Source organism: Dipodomys ordii, unplaced genomic scaffold (assembly GCF_000151885.1).
Source record: "Dipodomys ordii isolate 6190 unplaced genomic scaffold, Dord_2.0 Scaffold12, whole genome shotgun sequence".
NCBI classification, from domain to species: domain Eukaryota; kingdom Metazoa; phylum Chordata; class Mammalia; order Rodentia; family Heteromyidae; genus Dipodomys; species Dipodomys ordii.
Genome location: NW_012267228.1, coordinates 17636069 through 17660606, shown reverse-complemented (window position 1 = coordinate 17660606; position 24538 = coordinate 17636069). Strand labels below are relative to the sequence as shown.

Below are 24538 nucleotides of genomic sequence, written 5' to 3'. Positions count from 1 at the left end.
GGCAAGAAGCCTCAGAAATACTCTGGAAACTAAGAACTTGCTTGAAAAAAAGTCTCCTTCCTCCTCATGACTCCTAATTGCTTGTTATTCAATAGTCTCTTTCTTGTTCGTTTTTTTTTTTTTTTTTTGTACTGGGAATCAAACCCAGGACTTTGCACTTGCTAGGCAAGTCCTTTGCCACTGAGCTACATCCCAGTCCACAGTAGTCTCTTCTTGTTTTTTGTTTTTGTCAGTCATGGGGCCTGAACTCTGGGCCTGCGAAATGTCCCTCAGCTCTTCAGCTCGAGGCTAGGGCTCTACCACTTGAGCCACAGTGCCACTTCTGGCTTTTTCTGCTTATGTGGCGCTTAGGAATCAAACCCAGGGCCTCATGCATGCAAGGCAAGCACTCTACCACTGAGCCATATTACCAGCCTCTCTCATTAAGTTTTAAAACACCACATGGTCCTTTACATGAAAGTATTAAAATATTTCTTAAGTTGTTTTGAGAGAAAGAAGCACTCTGTCTAGATCTTGGTGCCCTGATGGTACTTCTGCCCTCTTCCTCAGAAGGTAGGGTTTCCCCAGTTACTCATATTAATGAATAAATTCAGTGCTGGCATGAATACAAAATGGAATTCACAATTAATACATACTTGTGCATTAAATTTGTATTTGGCGAATAACCTCATGCAGGTAAGCTTGTTTGCAAACAATCATCTCACACCATTTTTTTCTTTGAGCTATTCCCAACTGCAAACTCAAAGCACAAGAGCAGTTACCTTATCAAGAAATGAAAAAGAGGCTAGGCAGTTCTATTCAAACCCTCCCAGTCCACAAGGTTGAAGATGGAGAATGTGCGGGCTGCCTAATAGGATCATCTGGGACCCCTGAAGAAATGCAGGCTACACAGGCAGGCCAATTATATCAGAATCTCCAGGACAGGCTCAGGTACCAGTGTATTTAAAGCCTTCCCATTGGTTCCAGTGTGCACCCAAATGCTTTGAGCCATTGGCCTAGCAATTACGTTAGACTTGGAAGTTCCTATTGGTGGGAATGAATCCCTTAGCCTGCAAGCACTTCACTATGAAACAGTTCTTCCTAAAGAAGCCACATAAATGTTCAATAATATCAGTGTCACCAGAAACAAAAAATGGACTAGGACTCAATTTATCCCTTCAGAAAGTATTTAAACCAAACCATTCAAGGATACCAAGGATCTCTACTTTTGTACACCTGTGTATCTAGGGAACGACTTCAATGAATGATGGGAAATGGCAGAACACTATTGGACAGTAAAGTGCCTAGTTCTGAGCACCAACTATGTGGTCAGCATTGCTGCAAGAACTTAGAATTCATCAGAGACCCTCTTGGAGAAGTGTGCCTGTGTGAACCTTGTAACCTAGGCTGTAAGCAAAATTTGCAGGACCTGGTGCATATTGGGAAAGTGGGATTGTCTAAAAGTCCCTAAAAATTCAATACCACCACTGTGTCCTCCTCAGGGCATAGGTCTGTGTGTCCAGCCTTGGTTGTAGAGGAGAAGAGTGGTCAGCATTACAAATGCAAGGTAAACACATCCATTACAAAGTTATTTAGAGCTGGGTGTCTGTGGCTCACGCCTATAATCCTAGCTACTCAGGAGGCTGAGATCTGAGGATTGCAGTTCAAAGCCAGCCCAGACAGGGAAGTCCATGAGACTCTTATCTCCAATAAAACCACCAGACAGCCAGAAGTGGTGCTGTGGCTAGAGTGCTAGCCTTGAGCTGAAGAGCCAAGGGGACAGCACCCAGGCCCAGAGTTCAAGCCCCACAACTGACAAAAAGAAGAGGAGGAGGAGGAAGACAAGGAGGAGGAAGGGGAAGGGGGAGGAGGGGGAGGGGGGGAAAGGAGGAGGAAGAGTTGGAGGAGGAGGGAGAGGAGGAGGAGGAGGAGGAGGAAGAGGAAGCAGCAGCAGCAGAAGTTATTTAGAAAGTGGTAAGTGTGCTGGGGTAGGGGTGGGAGGGGAGAATTAAGGGGGCACATTCCCATAATTCCAGTGGTCAGTAGGTAGAACTGTGAGTTCTAGGCCAGCCTGGGTTATACAGAGAGACCTTATCTCAGAAGAAAAACAAAAGGAAAATTATAAAAGCAGCTGGAGGTCTACGCCCAACCTTTCCCCACTACACCACCACCCACCTCTCATAGCTACCTCCCACCTGAACTTAAACAAGACGTGGTGACACTCTTCCTCACCCAAAACAAGATGGCCTGGGGCTTCAGGGGCCTTTCCATTTGGAACACACTCCCTTTTCTACATCATCACTTCCCTGAACTTTTGTTACCAGGTAAGTCCTTCTTTCCCTTCTGATCTATCTAGCACTTTTTTCAATCTAGTTAACACTGCATTAGCTATTGTCATAGGGCACCATCTCCCCACTGTTCTCTTCTCCCTTCAAACTATATGATCTCCAGAACAAGAACTAGGTACGTGTACCATGTAACTGGCAGAGTTGGTCTTCAATACATGTGTCATTGAAGGCTGGGAAGCAGTTGTGTCAGCATTTAATCCTTGCTACTTGGGAGGACCACAGTATTAGACCAGCCTAAGCCAGAAAAGTTCTGTGAGACTTCATCTGACCCAATACCTGAGCATGCTGGTGCATATCTGTCACCCCACCTACATAGGAGGCTGAGATCAGGAGCATTGGGGTTTCAAGCCAACCTCTAGGCTGGACTGTGTGTATATGAAGGGTAGAGGCTCACAAGAACTTAGCTCAACAGAAAAGGCTGGGTATGGCATCACATGCCTGTTGTCCTACTATGGTGGGAAACACAAAATAGGAGAATCATGGTCCAGGGTGACACGGGCAAAATTCAAGATCTGATCACAAAACAGAACCAGAGCGAAAAAGATGAAGACATAGTTTAATCAGTACAGCACCTACCTAGCAAGCACTGAGCCTAGAGTTTTAAATCCTACCACCCCCCCCCCAAAAAAAAATCATTGAAGGGCCATCATGATTGAAATCATGTGCAAATCAACAGCCCTTCTATTTCCTCTTCAATTCTATGATACTATGAGAATAAAGACAAGTTATTCCCTAAAGTATAGATGTAAAAGGTCAGCGCTTACTGGTGAGCTGCAGGCAGTGTAGACCTGGACTTCATTTCCTCCAGAGACATGACCGCCGTGAAGACTTTCTAGTTCAATGCAGTAAAAGACGTCACAGGCAATAGTTGAGCAGTTCGCATACAACGCCAACAGCTCATATCGCCTTGCTTATATCTGTATGCTTCCAAAGAACGGTTGTGCTTTGGATCCAGCAAACACTAAGACTGCACTGATGAAGTGACAACCAGCTCCAGTGCCCTTCACGATGATATGACCTCCACCATGCAAAGATATCACTGGCAAATCGAGTCAAAACATCTCACAGGAGGTCCATCCACCCCTGCAAAACACACCCCGATTTGTTGTGCTAGAGCCTTGTCGTTGCTCTTTTTGCAAGCTTATAATGTGTATTTCAAGAGCTGGTCTTATGGAATCAACATTCAGTGCTAACAGTGTTGCCGCCGATCAAGAAAAATCACCTGAAGGAAGGTGGAAGAGCTCTTCCTTTCAGGATGAATGCAGCCCACCAAAGGTGTTCTCTGCCCCCACCAGCGAGAGAAATTCTGACAGCTAGAATCAGATCTCAGCATTCTTTTCAGTGTGGCTATTTGTGGCAGGCAAAGCCCTTGTGTGACATGAGGCTTTACAAACAGCATCAATTATTCGTGACACAGGAGCATTCCTATATTCCATCTTTAACAAAAGAGATACGAAGAAAGAAAAGCCTGCCCATAATTATGTTGGTGACAAAATACAGCAAAATACTATAGAAGAGAAGGACTTAGGAAGGCCTACTATTCAACACAATACTCTTTTGAATACCCAGGAGCCTCAACTCTACAGGAAAACCTGTCACTAAGTCATACAAAAGGAACAATTCTAAAACTGTGCAAAGGAAATTGGAAAGTTGCTTCAAGTTACATGATCAACCTGGACATGAGTGAAATAATCTGCTAATGGGTTCGATTTCCATCCTGTATGATCCAGGAGTATGCCTGGCCCTCCACATTTTTCTATCTTCAAAAATTATGCTTTGGGACTATTTGAGTCTCAGTTTCAGAGTACAGTAGCATTTTAGTTTCCTATATAAAAACAAAGGTAAGTGCAATTGCATCTATTCAGTAGCACAAACCAGACCATGTTAATTTTACAATTAAAACCATAGAGTGAAAAAAAAAAGCTTGTCCATAGTGTTTGGAAAATAAGTCAGGGCAAGAATATTAGTAGGAAACTCCATAAATTTTTAGTGTCATTTGCTGAGTGGCTTTGAATTATCAGTGTAATGCTCAGCACCATGCACCTGTTCTGACCCATTCTAGGACAAGGAGGCTGAAGGTTAAAGAATCTTCCAAGTACCATAAGTAGAGGGTGATGAAACTCTTGGCTTGGCAGAATTGGCTTTATTACTCGGCTTCTATGTTCTACCATGTGGCTCAAGATATCATGTCTGGATACATGAGCTGAAGATCTTGTTGAATGCACATTTAAAGTCAAGCCTGAAACAGGGTCTGAGATTCTACACATCCAACTCCCCAGTGGAGATGAGGCACCTGGTCCCCAGATGTCACTCTGAGTAAGCAAGGCACTTTTCCACAGCACACCATTCAGCAGAAATGAAATAGAAACAGGCACCCTCAGTTGATCAGTTGACCCTGATACATTGAAGACAACATGGAGACAAGGAAGATACCAATCCGGAAACAATAGTGGTTATGGAATGCATACATTTCCATGTATTTTTACAGTAAAAATGCATTAAAAAATCTTTCACAAACTTAAAAAATACAAGTAGGGTATTGAGTCTTCCCCACAACATTCTTTCAGGCGTCAACCCAGTAATGGAGAGAGAAGAAATTCTAAATGGTTTGACTAAATCATACAAAATACTCATCCATCATCTCTCATCAACAGTTTTACATGAAGTGAGTATGTGTGGGTTAGGGGAAAGAGGCTCACAAGAATCGTTTTCCAATTTAAGGTTACAGTAGTTCAAAGAAAACCATCTTTCTTCTTAATGCATAGTCCCTATGAAGAAACACATCTGCAAAGCAAATCTGATGTGTGAGATTCAGGTAAACTGCCACACCATAAGTCCTCAAGAACTGAGACAAAACTCAGGTAAGTAGCACAGAGTTTAAGATATCAAATACTATCTCTTTCAAGAAAGACATAATGAAGATGAAAACCTCAGAATGGACTCCAAAAATCTCCCTTGGTTTCACTTGTTTTAAACCCCGGACCACAACCGAGAGCATTAGTCATTTGACATCATAGATTGTGCTGAGAAAAATCCTAGCAGTGGAGTCTTGGGAATACCATCTCCAAATCAGCTCTTAGGAAATTGAAAAAAGAAAAACAAAAGATTGTCATTGTACTCCTCTTCAGCCTTACGGTCACAGCTCAATATATGCTTCATGTGGAAAACTCTAATAATGAAAATAGCATTCAGACTTCTTCCTCCTTTTTAGCTACAGAATGTATGTTGTGTCTGTTCCAAGAAAGGAACTTGCTTTAGATATGTCCACACAACTAGAGCTGCTCATTCTTACAGTATGCATAAACCCAGAAGTCAAATAAAGCTATGAACAATGTAATAGTTATATATGCATAGTGTTTTATAAAAAAGATTGGCCCACATACTGCTTTCTTTCATCAATACAGAAAGAGCCTTAAGTCCATAGCACACTTGCAAGAAATATAAATGAGTGAAGGACAGAGTGTGCAAGGGAGGATGGAGTAAGCCACAAGCAGGCTCACCAGGGAGGAAATGAAGAAATCCCAAACCAACTAAAGCTGCAGACAATGGTGTCTCCTGGGTTTAAAACAACTTTACATACCTGATTTAGTTTACATTAAAATATATCCTCATGAGTCAATTTGTTCATATTCAGAAATATAAACACATGTCACATTCCTCACAGCTAAGTTTTTGTCATAAATTCTCTTTTATACAAGAAAAAAAGGCAACAGTTGTTTTTTTTTTCTCCAACAGGCTCTATTAATTACAATTTTCAACTGTACATACAATGATTGGCTTTTTTTTCTTTTCTTTTTTTTTTTTCAATACAGTACCATGGGAACGACAGTGATGGACTTGCAAAGTTTTGTGTGTCTGTAAGGAAAATGCAAAACATTACTACAGAAATACACAATGCACGGTCAGCAGCAGTTTGCTGTAGTGATCCAACAGGTACAAGCAAACATTTGGCTCAGCTAGGCAGAAATCCATTTAAACCACATCCTGGGGCTATAGCCGACCCAACGATACACCACCTGAGAGGGTTCAGAAAAGACTGGACCTTTTAAAAATCAAAAATCATTGTTTTGTTCTGTTGTCCAAAGCTGTAGAGGACAAGGTTGTGAGGACAGAGGTTTTCCAAAGATCTAGAAGCACTTAGATTCCTTCCTTCCTTCCTTCCATCTGAAGAGTTCCACTATGGCTCCAAAGTGCAATCAGCATTTCTAAGGATGGCTAACCCTCTTATTTTAAGGATCAAGAGAGTGGTTCCTTCCACCAGTTATCTGTAGTGGGGATACTACTGTCTCCCTCGTAGCAGGCACACTGGTCCTATGTCTACTATTCGGCTTCAGAGCAGACCAAACAGCACAGTTGTTTGTTGCCTGGCCCTTGAAATTGCTGAACAAAGCTTGCGTGGCACTGCCTTAAAGGAAATGCTATTTCATGATGGAGAGGCTAATGAATTTTACAATCTGTGTCATAAAGTTGTATTTGGGTAATGGTAGCCAACTTCATCTCTTGCCTTCCTGGGCCAAGGAGAGTACAAACTGGTTTTTGCAAAAACTCCTAAAAACATAAAATACCTTTGTGCTGCATAGTTAAGCTATACATATCCTTCACTTGTATAGTAGTCTTGTTATACAGTTTGCTTGATTTTAGGATCATGGGCAATTCTCATCTATTCCAAAAGATTCTCAGTGTTCGTGTGTGTGTGTGTGTGTGTGTGTGTGCGTGTGCGCTATTAGGACTTGAATTCAAGACCTGGGCACTTTTTGCCTAAGGCTGTTACTCTATCACTTGAGCAACAGGTGTGTGTGTGTGTGTGTGCGTGTGCGCTATTAGGACTTGAATTCAAGACCTGGGCACTTTTTGCCTAAGGCTGTTACTCTATCACTTGAGCAACAGCTCCACTTCCAGTGTGTGTTTGTGTGTGTGTGTGTGTGTTTCATTGGTGGTCAGTTTCATGAACTTTACTGGCCAGGCTGGCTTCACACTGCGATCCTCAGATCTCAGCATCCTGAGTAGATAGGATGACAGGTGTGAGTTACTGTGGCCTGACTGAGTTCACCTTTTGTTTTTTTGCTCTTTGCTTTTAAGAAAAACTCCTGTCTGCATGACATCACTATGCAAAAGTCTGTATCCAGCTCATTGATGTTAATCATTTCCTTTCCTCACAGAAAATGAACAACAGTCCCATTGAACCAGGAGAGGAAGGTTGGCCCAAGGGGAGGACAATGCTTGACAATTCTACAGTTTATGTAGAAACAGAATTGCTATCCCTTTGGGCCAGTATTTTGGCAAATAATTTCCCAAAAGAAGTATGCATTTAAAAATACTTTCTTTAATATTATACATCAGGCACAACACTTTTCATATATATATATATATATATATATATATATATTTCTTTCTTTCTTCTTATAAGATCTCAAATACATAAAATGTCCGCTGCTGTTGGGAGGATCATCAGGTGACAAGCTGCTGCGTGTGGGTAGGTATGACACTAAGTTCTGTCAGGTGTGTGCCCTTCCTCTTAGAACCTTTGACACGGTAAAGGTTGGGAGGCGGTCTTGTGCGTTCCCCGTCTCAGATGCTGAGGTCCGTACTGCATTCTTTGTAGGGTCGCCTCCTCTGCTCCGGGGGGTTCCTGGAACTCCTGCCGGCCTCCGGTCTCAGGCTGGCCTCTTCCCTCTCGCGGTGGGCGCCCACTCGGTCCTCCCTGTTTCTTCGGTCCAGGGAGCGCTCTCGCCGGCGCTCCGGGGAGCGGGCCTTCCTCCGGTCGGTGGACTTGGCTCTCCGCTCGGGCGAGGCCCCCCGACGCCGCTCCGGTGACCGTCTCTGATCCAGGAGCCTCTCCAAGGACCTCCGCCGGCGGCCGGGCGAGCTGTCCCGTCTGCGGGTCGGGGACCTCTCTCGCCGCCTCTCGGGAGAAAGCTCCCTCCGCTTCTCGTGCTTCTGTCGCCTCTCCAGGGTGTTGTCGGCGCTGCGGGTGCCTTCCCTGCGCTTCTCCACGGCCTTGCGCTTGGGCCCGTTGGTGGCCGTGCGCTCCGGCGGCGGCGCGTCTCTCCATCCTTCCAGCGCCCGCTCCTTGGGTCGGCATACCCCGCCGTCGGGTGTTCTAGAAGTTCCATTCCAGGTGTGGTGTTCGTTGGGTTGTCTGCTGTACTCTCGGTTGCCTTTGGGATCCTTCGCGTGTGCCCGCTTTTCCCCGTGTGGTGATGATTTGTGAAGATCGGGTGGGTAACTGGACTCCAATGATGGATGTGGTCGACGGTCGCACGGCCCCGGCCTCACTTCCGGAACCCCTTGTGCACCGGCGGCGGCGGGGCCGTTCCGGTCGCTGCTGGGGTCTGCAAGGAAGACAAGCGAGAGCAATAGTTTGGTACCAAGAGCCTTGGGCGGCTGGCCCCTCTCTCACCCACAGTGGACTCATTAGTCACAACAAACAAACGTTAAAGCAGTCAGAATCAAAGCCAACTGAATCTTGGTTAATTGAACTACGACTAGTTAGGGTTAAAAAAAACAAAACAAAACAAAACTGGTACTCGTGGCTTTCAGTGTCTAGCTGACTGTTCTCCATTCAAACTACATAAAGAATTGATCTTTAAAGGCACAACCCAAATAGTCTAGAAGTATCTACCTCCTTACCTATCCATTGTTCTTCCTTTCCCACTAACCCTTCTGTCCTCCCCCCCCCCCCCCCCCCCCCCCCGCCCATCCCATCGCCTCACTCAAGAATTCTTCATTTAAAAGAAACAAACAACACTTGATTTGGTTTGCTTAAAACTAATCTAGGACAGAAGGGGCAGGAGGGAAGCTTTCTGGTAAATAGAAATAATCTAGATCTCATCTGGGGGGTGATTTAAATGGACGCACACAAAGGTGGACAACCCACTGCACTGTATTCTCAGGATTTACATATTTTACCATATTCAAATCATACTTGCACTTTAATAAAGAATTCAGAGTGTTGGGCAAAGGGGATTACAGAGGTAACATGCAAGCCAGATGTTGACTAGCAACTGTGGATGTTTATATCCTACTACATTATTTATCTACTTTGTTTATTTTTGTATAGACTCCAAAATAAGGAACTGTTTTTGAAATGCTGGGGTTGTTTTTGACAGCTAAAAGGGAAAAGAAGAAAGATTGTTCAGTACACATTTGAAATTAGGTGGGTCTCATGAAATCCTTAAAATTTAAAGGCATTTCTCCTTATCTGACTGTGATCCAGGAACTATGGAGCTACTAGACTGACATCACAAATGCATTGGGTGGCATCCTGAAGTTATGAGAGTTCTCGGCAAAGCAGAGATTTTTTTTTTTCAAACAGTTACAAATCCAACAAATTATAGATGCCCGTTGCAGTGTAGGTAGAGGGGTTCTTAAAGGGTCTTTCATGAGGCAAAGTAATCAACAGTGAATCTGTTTCATCAAGGATCTTCCAAAACCCATGTTTAGTTCTAAGAAAGGCAGGAAGATAGTCTATATCAGGGGGTCCTAAGCAGTCCCTGTTGGAACTGTCTAACTCTGCCACTGTGGTACAAGCACAGGTAATGGCTAAAAGAAATGGGTGTGACTATTCATTAAACTTTATTTACAAAACACATACATGTACACACACAAAACAGGCTATGGCCAGGACTTGGCAGACGGGCTGTTGTGTGCCAAGAGATACCTAAAGGACTAGTTATCTCTCCATCTTGTCTAGCAAATCCCTAGCTATCTAGTTAAGAACTTTATGATATTGGAACTCATCCTTTTGATATGTAGGGTGGGTTATTAGAATGAAGGGATTGGTATTTGGGGAAAGAAAGGCTCTGAGACCACTAGTGTACCTCTAACCTGGATTCTTGTGCCTACTTTTAGGACAAGGGATAGCAACACTTCAACAGGGTCACAGTGTACTTACAATTCAAAGAACGCAGGGTGCTCAGAATGAATTGCCAAACATATCAAAATAGAGCTAAGCAGAAGCAATGAGGAAATTAGGCCACAGCACAGAAACACCTAGTATTGATTGAGCTACAAACCGTAGTTTGATTATGGCCCATAAGGTAGAAGCAAGCCTCCCCGAGCTTTTCATTTCTCATACATGCAGCGATATTAGGAGGTATCATCGCTGTAGAAGGGAGGGCCCAGCACCAAGAACAGTCAGAGAGAAAGAGAAAGAGAGAAAGAGAAAAAAGTTGAACATTTAGATTCCCTATAACAAGGAGGAAAGAAAAAAAAATCTGCATTTGTTAACATAGGGCAAAAGAGAGTTTATTTGTCCAGTCAGACAGTCTAAGGCAACACTCAAATAAGGCTGCAAAGACCGCAATTGGAACAATGACTTTTTAGACAGCCATAGATGACTCGAGAACCCAGACAATGGATGCATCCTTTCTTTTCTTGTTTTGCATTTTTTCTTTTTTTTTTTTCAAACAACTGCAACAATGACAGGCTGGCATAGGAGAGCATTAACAATAAACAACAAAAGAACAAAGTCCCCTCCCCCCATGCCCTCCCTCCACTCCCCCCACCCCCCAAGACCGCGGCAGTTAAATTAAGTACAAAAAACTCATTACAAAAATAGCCTCACAGAGAAGCAGGTTCCAATCAAGTCAGAAAAATATTGGAACTTAACATATTATAACCCATTTGTGACTCTAATCAATAGCATTAGAGAGACTTAGTCCAAATGACGCATGGAGACAGTTAAACAGCAGTATAAACCCGGCATGTTAAACCCTTCTTGGAAAACCATATCGTTAAACGATCTTTATTTTTAGCCCAAAGAACATTTGTTAGTGTCGGATTTTCATCCTCAGTGCAACAGACATAGGTTTGGAGAAGGTACACAGGTTACTGACGATGACTCTCAAATGAAATATCACATCCAACAGAAGCATAGGGAAGACAGAAAAGGGAGACAATGTTACACAGTTTCAGTGGCATTGAGTCAGAAGTTTAGTACAGTGTGCAGCCATGGCGTCAGAACACTGTCACGAAGGTTCCCCTCAGGTTGGCCTTGCCTAAATTTTGGGCCCTCATCTGATACTCACCCTCCTCCCTTACCTCACACCCCTTAATACTCTGCACCTGTACCAACCAACACTTGGGAAGACTGCCATTCAAAGGAGCAATTCCTTCTGGGGCTAGATCTGAATGAAGCATCAAGTCCAAAATGCAACTGGGAATTGTGCAGAGACTTTCAGAAAAGTGGGTGGTAAACAGATACATCCCAAATAAAGGGGACCCATAGATCTGGGGACCATTCAATCACAGTTTCTATAGAAACTTCTGTAGACCTTTGGTTGGGAAAAAAAAATAGCCCTACATCTAGGGCATAGCTTCATTTATTTATTTGTTTGTTTTTTTAAAACTTTAAACAAGACTCTCAAATAGGTCATTAATTCTTTCAATATACAATTTTTTGCCATCAGAACACTAAGCTATGGAAAGATCACTGCTGTCTAGTCAAATCATGTCTAAAGATATGACCAAGAAACTCTACGTATAACCTGGCTTTCCTCACAGGAAAGGAACATGTTTCCCTTAGGATGAGCACTGGGAATCTATTTCACCCTTGATCACTTGAAAACATATGGCTAATCGATCAACAGTTCGTTTGTTTGATAGTATTGGGCTCCAGTGGTCTGATCTGGGGTAAGAGACCAGGGAGGGTGGTGGGGAATTATTGTACACAGAGCATAAAGGAGGTGAGCAACCCCCCACCCCAATATCTTGAAATTTATGCCTCTTAAATTAAGACATCAAGTAACCAGAAAAGAAAAAAATATATATTATCTATTGTGCCTCAACATATCACTCAGGAAACCTGCTTTCCTGCTTCTTAAAAGGAGTATATAGTCATTTTGTGCTAACAATTTGATCTGAGAAACAGTTTGGCACAGTTCAAACAAACATTCCTTCGCTCTTGGTCGGACTAGACAAAATGTTCTCTCTGATTATGAGAAAGGGGGCTATCAAGATCTTGTCTTAGGCCATGCCCCAGTCCACGTAAGCAAGCAAAAGGATGAAATATGTAGAGATTTCAGAACAAGCGAGGCAGATAATCACATGGTGCGAGAGGCTGGTAAGACACTGGTGAATAGGGGAAACAAAAAGGACTTTCCTGCTGCCGTTCTGGAGACAAATTCATGGAGTCATGCCAGGGAAGGAAGTAACGTTTTCATAGTTTGACCCACCATATTCTGGGACTGAGCCGTCTCCCCGTCTCAGAAACAGACGAACTCTGCGGCCACCATTCTTAATCAGTTCTATGGCCCGAGAATGCTTCATGTTTTTGGTGGTCTCACCATTGATCTCTAGAATTTCATCACCAATCTGACAAGGCAAGAGGGAACAAGGTGAAAGGGTCACAAAAGGCTTACAGGAGCTACTGGAGATCTTCTGGATTGAAAACTTTTCTCACTGATTGATTGACTGACGTTCAGCAATCACATTCCAGGAAGACTTCTATTGCTTAGGGATGCAATAATGAAAAAGAAAACAAACAAACAAAAGAAATCCCTACTGTCAATGGAAGATTAGATTTTAATGAGGAAAGACAATAAGAAAATTAGACAAATTCATGTATGCTACATAATGTTCAGTGTTAAAGGAGAAAAAAATAAGTGGTAAAAGGAACCGAATTTGATAAGGGAAAGAGGATGTGGTTGGTGTTTCTGGGATTGATTTCAATGCTCCTTTGCCTCTCCCTCCGTGCAATCTCCCTTCCTTTGGATGTGGGCTGGAACAAGTGATTCACTTGTAACCTAAAGAGTATTCAACTTATTATATCAATTCAAAAGATCAGGCCACAAGCTAGTTTGGGCTTCTGACTTCCTTCCTTTCATTGGTTCTCTTGTTTGCTATCACTACTTGCCTGCTACTTTGAAAACATCTCCCAAAGCTTTTGTGTTGAATGTAGGCTTTAGTCCTGGATCTGCAGAACTACTGGGAGATGATGGAAACTTGAAGGGGTGCAATAGAAGGAAGTTACATCACTGGGGGTGTACCTTTTAAAGGATATTGGGATTCTCTGTCTGTAGTTTCCTGGCCGCCTAAGGGGAGCAGCTTTGCACCCCCCCCATCATTATGTTCTGCTTTGCCACAGGCCTAAAACATGGTCCCAACTGAACATAGCTGAAACTTCTGAAGTTCAAGTTCATTTTCTCAGGTATTTCTACAGTAGTGATAACACTCTACTCTATGGAATCTGTGATAAGAAAAACAAGAGAGGAATCCAGCCAGCAGCCCATAGGCTGCATCCTAGATGAGTTCTAAAGACCATGGGAGCCATTTAGAATGAGCCTTCAGAAGAGACCACCACACTGGCAGTTGATACACTGACTCGGTGCCAGCTACAACCGTCAGCACTGCACAAAAAAGAATAAACAGAACAGACCAGAAGGCTGCTCACATAGGGCTTAAATCCCAGTAGAAAGATGAGGAAAAGCACTGCTCAGAATCTAAAGCCATGAAGGTGAATCTTATCTCTTGCTCACTAAGTAACTTTGCTTAGTGCTTCAACTTCCTGGATTCCACTTCCTCCTGTGTAGAACAGGCTGTGAACAGACTGTGAACTCCATCACGACACCTAATATGCTACAAGGATTACACTGGGGAAATTACACTGTGAGCTGTATGCCATTAAACCAAGTATCATGACAACTCTATTTCATTCAAACAGGAACTTTTTAAAGTGATTAAAATTCAAAGGAAAGGAATATGTGCAGATACCACGGTGTATCTTTGTGCCTTTGTACACGCACAGATTGTACACATACATACAAGAAGGAAGGACATACAAGGAGCTGGTATATGGTTTGATCCTAGAAATTATGTACCTTTTTTTTTCAGTTTAATTTTTCTGAACTCACACTCATGCTCTACTTGTTTATCAAGAAAAATTGGTGAGAAATTCAGTCTAAAGAACTCTAGAATCCAAGTGGAGCCTTAAATACAAATAGAGTATTGGTCTTGGTCAGTTTGTGCCTCTTGATCTGACTTGAATTTTTTTAATTCATAGCAAATGGTTCCCTTTGTGTATGCCTTCATCGATGTGACTTATCAAGGAGTGGCTGATTTATCTCTCCCTAATCATCTCTTCTGCCCAGGAGAGTGATACATTCATCCATAGTAACAGATATTAGACAGTTAAACAGAGCAGAGTGAAATTTTGGCATGTGTGTTATTTAAAATATGTAGCTTTGACTGTCACAGAGCATTCTGAATATCAATGCCATGGAATTGCTCCTGTCTTCTGCTATTGAACAGGTGGATTTGTAATCTCTTAGGCCTGGGGAGGAGAGCTAGTGATTGAAATAGGGAATGAATGGAGTTCAAAGTCCAGAATCGACAGGGCCACACAGCTTTCCTGCTCCTTAGGCATCTTGTAAGTCCCAAGAATTTTTATGAAGTGATGTGTCTGCCACACACTATTAACCACAGGAAGTATGGAAATGTGAATAAGAAAAAAAATCTACATATAACACATTTGTAAGTATTTGAATACCTCACTCAACTCAAAAAGTTTCACCTAACTTTTTTTTTTTTTTTTGGTCGGTTCTGGGGCTTGAACTCTGGGCCTGGGCGCTGTCCTCAGCTCTTCAGCTCAAGGCAAGCGCTCTACCACTTGAGCTACAGCGCCACTTCCGGTTTTCTGGTGGTTTATTGGAGATAGGAGTCTCACAGTCTCTCCTGCCCGGGCTGGCTTTGAACCTGGATCCTCAGATCTCAGCCTCCTGAGTAGCTAGGATTACAGGCGTGAGCCACCAGCGCCCGGCTTCACCTAACTTTTAATGGCTATAACTAGCTATGCTTTAGGACGAAACAGACAGGGAATGGTGAAAACAATGCATTTATAGAGTGTCTTGAAAGCCAAAGAAAAATGTAATGTTTCAAAACACAAACATTCTCACTACGTATGTCAAGAAGTGACTATCAGTGGTTTACTTACATTATTTCAGGCCTCCTTTCCCAACTTACCCTCATCTTTCCACACCTTTCTGCTGGACCATCTTCTGCCAAGCGCAGAACATAGAGGTCCATATTATACTCTCGACCCCCTCGAAGACTAAAGCCAAATCCTTTGGCTCCTCTTTCCAGTTCCACAGTGTAAAAGTCTTGTTCCTGTTTAAAAAAATGAGATGCAATCATTCTGGGAGAACCATCAGACATATTTTCTCCAGCTCTTCCCAAGCAGCATCTTTTCTTTCTTCTTTTCTTTTTTTTTAGAGGGAAGTGTAAGGTATAAGGGGGACTGGTCCTGGGACTTGAACTCAAGGCTAGTGCTCTACCACTTGAGCCACAGCTCCACCTTTAAGCTTTTTTGGTGACTAGTTGAAGATAAGTCTTATAGACTTTCCTGTCTGGGCTACCTTTGAACCATGGTCCTCAGATCTCAGCCTCCTGTGTAGCTAGGATTACAGGTTTATGATGTTGATATCACACATGGGCATTGTGTATTCATTCACTGTATGACTCTTTTATTGTTTATTAACCTCAGAAGTTGAACACATGCATATAGGTACTATATCATATATGCATTAAAATTCAATCAGTGCGGATGTGATTTAAATTTGGAATAGAAAACTTCATTACACAATGTGATTCACTCACTGCTAGACATTCAGCTTCTTTGATCCATACCTGATAAATGCTAGAGTCTAACACCAACCTCTACAATCTGGGAAACAGTTCCCTTTCCGTGAGGGAAAATTATGAATGGCCTACTGAAGGCTCCCAGAAAGCCAGTTAAAAAAAACGGCATTACATCACCCAATGTAATTTGTTTATCTGGCTATTATCTGTACAGCCCCCAATACCATCCTCAGGGACAGATACCTTCCTCTATGGGTCTCACCCAAAAACCACCATATGAAAACTGACATTCTCATGAAAGGAATCAGTTTTATAAAACTGAGCAAATAGACATCAGCTGCTTCACTTTTCCGCTGATAGCAGATTCTTAGGACAGTTTTCCATTAATTCTATTTTTCCCCCCTCTGTCCCAAGCCAGAAAAGGATCTAAAGGGATTAGTTTTTTCAAAGAAAGTAAAATACCAATGCCATTTCTTAGGCAATCAAATATAAGAACATACTTGGTAAATCATCTCACAAAAGGTTATTTTAATTTAAAGATGCCTTTTAAGAACTATCTGATAAAAATAGCTTTAGATAGCTGGAATGATATGAGCTCTGCGTACTGATAGAAAGGAGAAAGGGCTCTCACCTGTGCAGCTTGTGGTGCTTTGAACTCAAACTGTGATTCCGGCTTTGGTTTGGTGGTACTCCTGCCAAATTAAGAGAAATAAATATAACAGCAACCCAAAGGAAACTGAGAAAGAATCAAAGATATGTATTATCAGGCCGGGAGTTATTTTATTCCCATTTAAACTAAGGAGAGAAACCCAAGCCACATCTGACCTTGCCTCCTGAGCCCCCTGTTGAGAAGGGGCATGTGTGGTGGTGATGGTGGCAATCTTCTCAGCATTGGTCAGCAAGGTGGCATTTGAAGACTCTGCAGGATAGAGCAGAAAGAAATGAGGGCCTTAGAGAAGATGTGGTTCAAGTGGGAGGCATGCAGAAGCCCTGATCTAAATGACAAGTCTGACTTCTCTGTCCTCATTTCAAACAGTGTGGCTCCAAGTGCTAAACAAGCAGGAGTTCAATGAAACATTGTGATGTTTTCACTGATGGGGGCCATATCTGCCCCCATGACATTTCTCCCCACCAGATAATGTAACCACAATGCAACTATTTTCCAGAGAAACTGAGGCTCTAAAATTATACTCGATGCAGGTGTGTCTTACTCTTTTCCTCCCTGTGGAAGTTGGGAATACCATCTAAGCATGGGACCTCACTGCTGTGATCTTTCAGAATTTTTCAGGCAGATGATAATGTCTCTGCGAATATTCCTTGCAGAGTATCTGCAGGGGTTAGTGAAAATGCTTGATTGGCTCACGTGAATATTAAAGTCAGATGTGTGCTCACATCTTGTTAAACACACCCAGACAATATACACTTCATTCTCCATTGCTTTCAGTGAAGCTCAACTGAAAATCTGGAACTTTGGGCAGCTCTCATCTAGTCTCACTCAGGAAAGAGTAATTTTAAAATGTGCATTAGAAGAATCAGATTTTGGGGGCTGGGAAGATGGCTCAGTGGTAGAGTGCTTGCCTTGCATGCCTGAGGCCCTGGGTTCGATTCCTTAGCACCACATAAGCAAAAAAAGAAAAAAAAAAAGAAGAATCAGATTTTGTAAATTTAAGTTTTATAAACCCCAAAGCCACCTTATGGTGATGAATATGATTATACTCCTATATAAACTGACTTTCTTTTCCACTAATCATAAAATTAAAGGCAACTTAACTCATCTCTACAAGTTTAGGGATCCAGAAGCAGAAATGCTCATGAGTATAACTACAGAGTGCGTGCTGACATGCATGTGTTAAAATTTAATCATTCATGTAGTACAGCATGCTCTTTTACTAATTATTTCTACATTAAGATCAAGGCAGGTGAGAGCCAACTGGGAGCAAATCATACTTTTAATATTTATTTTTAAGCTAACTCTTTGGAATTTGGTGTACATCTTTTCATAAAAACACTGTGCTGGTTAGGTTCTAAGATTAGTCTGTATGTGTCCATTTAATATACTGTCTACCTTGAAGACTTGAAGTTCTCATGGGTTCAGTGATTCACAATAAGCACTTCAGTGTGTGCTAAATACATATTTCTACCCTCCAGACATGAGAAGGTTTCCACAGGGAAATATTTTAAGTATTCCAGACTGAGAAACCTGGAATATATCTCTCTCCATTGCATTCCTGGGAGACTTCTCACACCTCTCAAACGCTTGGAGTCTACCATTTTGAATTTCCTAAGGGTATTAATTCAGCTTGGGTCTTGCTATGTAAAAGTGTGGGTTTGAATTTCAGAACCAGATTCAAACTCCCCTTTTCCCTACTCATTAGCTATATGTCTTTTATTCCCACTTAGAAAAAGAGATAATGACAAAACATTCCTTCTTCTGGATAAAATGATGTGAAGTGTTCAGCAGAGTGCCTGACTTCTATTAATGACTCAGTTCCCATTGTTCTTGCTATTACTGTGATTTTTCATTTATTACTATAGGAATTTCTTTAAGTGATTTAAATTCCTTCCTAAATGAGAAAAATAGGATTTTAACAGTTTCTATTCCAGCTATAAAAGCCCATTATTCTTATAACCAGGGTTACAAAATTAGTAACACCCAGTGATTCATTTTTGGAAAACCTATTTATATTTTAAGATAATATGCCTCGCAATCTTTTATGCCAATTGATTTAATCACTTTTGAGGAAAAAGAACCTGTGGTCAATTAAGTTTGGGAACTAATGGGTAAAACATAGGGGAAGATTTCCATCAGTGTCAGTTATTCTTTCTGTGAACCCCTCAGAGCCATACTGGGCCAATGTGCACTCTGAGGCAAGATGGTGTGTGTGTGTGCACGCGTGTGTTTGTGTGTGTGTGTGTTGTGTGTGTGTGTGTGCTTCTTAAGCTTATGAAGGCAGATTGGCCTCTCATTTCTAGGTCAGACAATGAATTCAGACCATCTTGCAGTGCATCCAAACCTCTGCAATTTAAGTTTTAAAGCTACTTACACTTTCCTCAAATGCACAAGGGGTCTTTAAGGAAACTGGTGTGAAGATAATCTAATAGGAAAGTGTTTAGGATAGCAACTGATACATAAACATTGCTCAAAAATGCTTAGCATGTCTTTGGTATTATTATTATTATTAAAGGCAATTATTAATAGATTTTTATTACTATCGTCATACTTTTTTCAGAACCTTTGGAGGGACACTAACGTCTTCATATGACTCCTATCCTGGACCAATGAACTGGCAGAAGCAGGGTGATAACTACAAGTGACATTTTATAAAGTATGTTCTCTGTGTCCATATACAGGATAAACACACTGCACAGCCAGCTACATGACACTTCAAAAACACAGGCACTGGTCCTTCAACAAACTTCATTGTGCTCACTGCAATTTATTTGATGGAACCTCACTGGGAAATCACAAGATTGTTTGGACTTCGGAGAGATCATAACCAGGAAGGATACCAAAAAGGTTTCTTGTAATTAAAGTGATTATAATTACTAAAGTAGACAGGTTTCCCTTTAGTGTGTGTGTGTGTGTGTGTGTGTGTGTGTGTGTTATTGGTAGCCAGAGTTTTCTAGGCAGATCAGATCTCATTCTCAAACATTTAATTTCCATTTGCCTGCTACTTTAGTAGATTTGATGACAGATAAATCACTGGATAGATATATAGATAAGCAGAATGCATTTAACTGATTTTTTTTTCCTTTCCTACGCTTCCCAGGTATATTTACATGTAAATATTTTGGAGACTGGCACTTAATTCTAAGCATCTTTTTTCATAGTAACATCTAATACTGAGTTTTGTATTCAAGCTCAATGACTTTTCCTCATTTTGTTGTTTTGCTTGTGACTCACAGGGAGCCAAGCACACAGTGCCCATTATGATATGCATTACTCCATTTCATTCTTACCACTCAAGAAGATGGGTATAGTTAACAGCCCCAGTTTACAGATGGAGACACAGAAAAGGAAAATAACGTGTTCAGTGTCACCCAGGGAGAAAGTGGAGATGCAGGATTCAAACTTAGGGCCTGACAATTTACTTCTAGTCTGATGCTACTGACGGGCCCTATGTGTTTGTATGAAGAAAATCATGCCTTATTTTAAGCAGTTTTTATTTTACTACATAAGCACTATCACCTTCACTATGTAGTATCAGAGATTAGTTTGAAATACAAAATATCCTGCTTTGCCTACTGGATTTTATAGGCCATCTTCAGAGCATTGAAAGAATTTTTAGCATGCTCTCTATTTCAAGTATGCTTTTATAATATCAATAAAGTTATACTTGTTTTGTGTAAGTCTTCATTTGGAACTAAGCCAGGATTGTATCTGCTGACATGCTAGCTTTTAAAAACAGAGATAAAGCCCATTATTAAGAATTTAGAGCTCTACTCCCAAAGCAAAGTTTGCCTTGTATAATAGAAAAAATGTCTACAAGGGGCCTTAAGCAGGCCAGAAACAGGAGACTGTGTCTCCTTGCCTTCCGGCAGCAATACTATAAGGGCATGAATTGGAGTTTTTCAATTCCAAGGCAGATGGACAGGTTGGATATTTTTATGACAAATTCCAGAAAATACCCTACATCCTTTACTAAATAGTTCTTATATCTTCTTCGGTGCTTCCAAAGGAATGAAAATGGATATTGACACTTTCCTCAGTGATCACGTATTAAGAAAAGCCAGTCAGAGCACTCGAGGCACTGTCACAAGGCTGTTCTAAATCAGGCCACTTACTGTTTTGACAGGAGTTTCTACCTGACATTTCTACCTATCTCTGCAACACGTGATTACCATGCTAATCTTGCTCCTTTGTCTGCCTCCTTACTGGAGGATGGAATGTACATTGAAAAGCCAAATATATCAACAAAGGATACAATCACTTCTTTCATAAATATTTCAATGTATAAACATATATGTAATAAATACCTGAAAACAACACTGGAAAATTTGAATCCATAAATATGTGAAAGGTTTAAGGAGATGAGACTTTTTACTATTCTATGCCTTTGCCTAGTATCTGTGTTACCCAACTCTCTCTCTTGCTCTCTCTCTCATAAGTGAAAACTGAATCAGAGTGAACAAAGCACAAATTTAAGGGCAGCATTGCAATAGTAGCGTTTGAAGCCCTTAGCTTCATACTATAGTCTTAGTCTAGTTCTGCTCTGATTAAAGTCTTACTCTCACTTAGAAAGTTGAGACGTTACCATACAATGCTCGTATGGTTTCACTTGTCAAAGCAGAAGCTCAGATTCAGTATTCTGTGAGCCTTTCTCTGCTGCCATTATAGATTTACTATTCCCTGCTCATATGCCATGGGAAAAAAACATCTGCCTCATCCCACTTCCCACTCTGATCTTGGATGTATACAGTACAGAGAGATAAGGACTCTCCTCATCTTGGCCTATCTAAGATAGGTCTTCCAACAGCAGCATAATGTATAATAAAAGGGTAAAGTTATACTTTGGAGTTTTAATGAAGAGGTTGATAGAAAAGGGAAGAAGAGCGAGGGAAACTAAAGATGAAGATATGGGAAATTGGACAAAGAATAAGGCACCCAACCACAAGAAAATAGAAGTGGCATGAACTACAGAAATAGATTCAGTGTGGTGCACACCTGTAGTCCCAACACTCAAGAAGCTGAGGCAGGAGGAGCATGAGTTTGAGGCCAGTCTAAACCACACAGTGTTTTTATCTACAAAAAACAAGTGAACACTCAAACAAAACAACCCCTGAATAGATTCAGACAGGGTTCTAAGCATTGTCCAAATAAAGGTGAATTCCTCTTAGGGTTTCCAAGGACAGTACCCCAGCCATGCTGGACCTAGGAGAGTTTAGAGTCACTTTGATTATGAACCTCAGCTTTCTTGCAGAGACCATAAACAAGTGGTCTTTGGGCTACTTGATGAAGTAAATATTAGAATAAAAGACGTGAAGAAGCCAAAGAACAGCTCCCTTCACCCTGAAGTATCAAGTCTACCATACATCACACTGAGGAAATGGACTGTCTCCTAGGTGTTTAACAAAGTCACTGGTGAAGACTTTTATTATTATGGCAATGATTTCCTGGATCATCTTACATGAAATCACATCCTCAGAAAAACAAGCATGCCTTAAGAAAGTTTTAATCCTTCAATGCTTTGGTCAATTTTATGTTTACTGTTTTTTTTTTTGAAATCCCATGTAGGTTTCCTGTATTTTATATCTAAATACTCAAGATTTAAAAATGCCTTTTAATTGCCAACTGCTAGTGGATAATCCACTGTGCTTTATACTTTTTGGTGTTCATGTTCTCAAGAATTTGACTGTATACTACAAAGTCAACCGCTAATAAGGTCATTGTAGAAGTTGTTTGTGTGTATGTAGTCTGCCCTGACTCAAAGCTCTTTCTAGGTCCTTTTTCCTGACAGTGCTTTCTTTCCTCCTTTCCCTTTTGAGATATTCTCACTACGGCAGCCAGGTTGCCCAATATTAACTTATCAAGTCAATTCCTGGGTCTAGTTTTCTTGCCTTCACCTTTTCATCATCTTTCTACCTCTTTTAACACTTCCTTATCGCCACAGCATGTAGATAAATACAGTGAAAGTTACACACTACCTTTGGCTTTCTGAACCATTTCCACTTTGTTTTTTTGGCTTTCCCCATTGTTCCCATTAGGAATCTATGCTCTCTCATCTTGGCATGACTTTTGTCAATTGTGGTGGCTTTTTCCACAATGATGAATTGATGGAATGGCCTCCACACCAGATGGCAAATTACTAACCACACATTAAGAAGAGGGTGAAGTAGACTATCATTCAAGGAGCTATTTCTGCATTTCACATTTGGCATGGGGTATTTTTGGCACTGAGAAAGCTCTCTGTTCTTTGAACTAACAGTTTTCAAACATGTATTATTTGGTTTTACATTTACTTTTTTTTAGGTAAGCTGTAGCAAAATCACTCAAATTTTGAATCCTGAGGCTATTTTCAATTACTAGTATACAAAAAAAGTTATTTGGTGAATGACTTTGAAATAGAATGTCTAATTTTCTTATTTTACAAATCTATGGCATAGACTATCACACTAAGTAAACCACAATTTCTTCTCGAAAAATACTCACTGACTTTTAGAACATGTATTTTATCTTGTAACATGTATGGGAAGAATAAAAAAAAGGCAGTCCAACATTTTGGGACAAATATTACTTCCTTCCCATTGACAAAGCTGGCTTAGAATGAGGTCAATATTCTGAATGTAAGTCTACAACCAGTCCATAATTATAAATTACTAGCGTATCAGCCTCATTTTTACAAGGTCTGAATAATAAGATGAACACTAGTATTGGGCACCTCTTCTTCTGGGGGCGGTTTTATGCACAGGAGGACATCTGGAATATTCCTGGCCTTCACCCAGTAGATGACACTCACTATCCAATATAGACACTGCCAAATCTCCCCGGTGGCAGATTCACCACAGAGATAAAAGAACCAAAGATATGAATTTAACAAAACAAGCAAATAGGAATAGTTCAGTTTAGTGTATTGCAATCTATCAAACTATAGACATTTATTTTTCAACCACATTCAAAAATTAGGAAAAAATCAAGTAGGCACAAACCTTCAGATTCTCTCATTACATAAAAAATTTTGACATTCACTTGCTCGAAAGAAAAATATATATAGTTCTGTTTTGTAATGTCACCAATTATCTAATTAAATTCCAGTGATTGTACAAAAAAACCCAAACAAATACTAATGATTCCCATTGAGAACAAAAGGGGATCTTTACTACTTGTTTGAAAACTATTGTGCAGTTTTAAAGGCAAGAATGGCAAAAATAAATAAATAAACTGGGGAAAGTTCATGATTTCTTATATGTACAGCCAGACAAGGTCACAAGCTAGAGGATTAATGAGATAAGAAGGTGAGGAATGGTTTAGTAGCCATGGCTCATGTTTGTCCCAAAGAGTATGCTCAGTTAGGGATGGATAAAGCTGCTTCTAAATCAACAACACTTAATTACATGAACAGCAATGAGAGGAAAAGAGACAAAGAGAGAACAGGGAGAAGGAGGAGGAAGAGAAAAAAGGAGGAGGGGGAGGAGAAGGAAAAGAGGAGGAGAAGAAAAAGGGAAGGGAAGGGAAGAGAAGAGAGGGGAAGAGAAGAGAAGAGAAGAGAAGAGAAGGGTAGAGAAGAGAAGGAGGGAGAAGAAGAGGGGAGAAGAAGGGAGAGGAAGGGAGAAAAGAGGAGAGGAGAGGAATGGAGAGGAGAGGAGGGAAGGGAAGGGAAGAGAGAAGAGAGAAAAGAGAAGAGAGAAGAGAAAATAGGTATACTTTACCATCCCCAGGAATGATGCGGAGGGTAACTGTGTTTCCCGCTTCCTTGATTAGGTTGACAATGTCTGAATGGGATTTGTTGGTGATGGAACATCCATTTACTGCCAAGATCCGGTCTCCTACTTTCAGCTTGCCACAGCGGTCAGCAGGGCTCCCCTCAATAATCCGACCTATTTTGTGAGGCATAGCCACACATGCATTGCCTGCTTTGATATTGAGTTTTAATTTTTTTTAAGTTACGTGGGAATATAGTGAAGGGAGGAGAAAAAGG

General features: G+C 41.2%; 1 protein-coding gene across 5 annotated transcripts in view; it reads right to left on the bottom strand.

Moving 5' to 3' along the window:
* Window positions 1-7399: 7399 nt before the first annotated feature.
* The window catches only part of Magi1 (membrane associated guanylate kinase, WW and PDZ domain containing 1), a 549538-nt gene continuing 532399 nt past the window's right edge, over window positions 7400-24538 (bottom strand). For 4 of the 5 annotated variants that reach the window (XM_013010552.1, XM_013010554.1, XM_013010553.1 and 1 more), the window contains 6 exons: window positions 24270-24437; window positions 16728-16821; window positions 16534-16594; window positions 15288-15431; window positions 12503-12641; window positions 7400-8659 (listed from right to left, as the gene is read on the bottom strand). In XM_013010552.1, coding sequence (XP_012866006.1) covers window positions 7896-8659; window positions 12503-12641; window positions 15288-15431; window positions 16534-16594; window positions 16728-16821; window positions 24270-24437 — 1370 coding nt within the window. In that variant the 3' untranslated portion in view covers window positions 7400-7895. Of the gene's footprint in view, window positions 8660-10342; window positions 10432-12502; window positions 12642-15287; window positions 15432-16533; window positions 16595-16727; window positions 16822-24269; window positions 24438-24538 lie in introns of all 5 variants that reach the window. The other variant, XM_013010556.1, reaches the window with a different exon arrangement.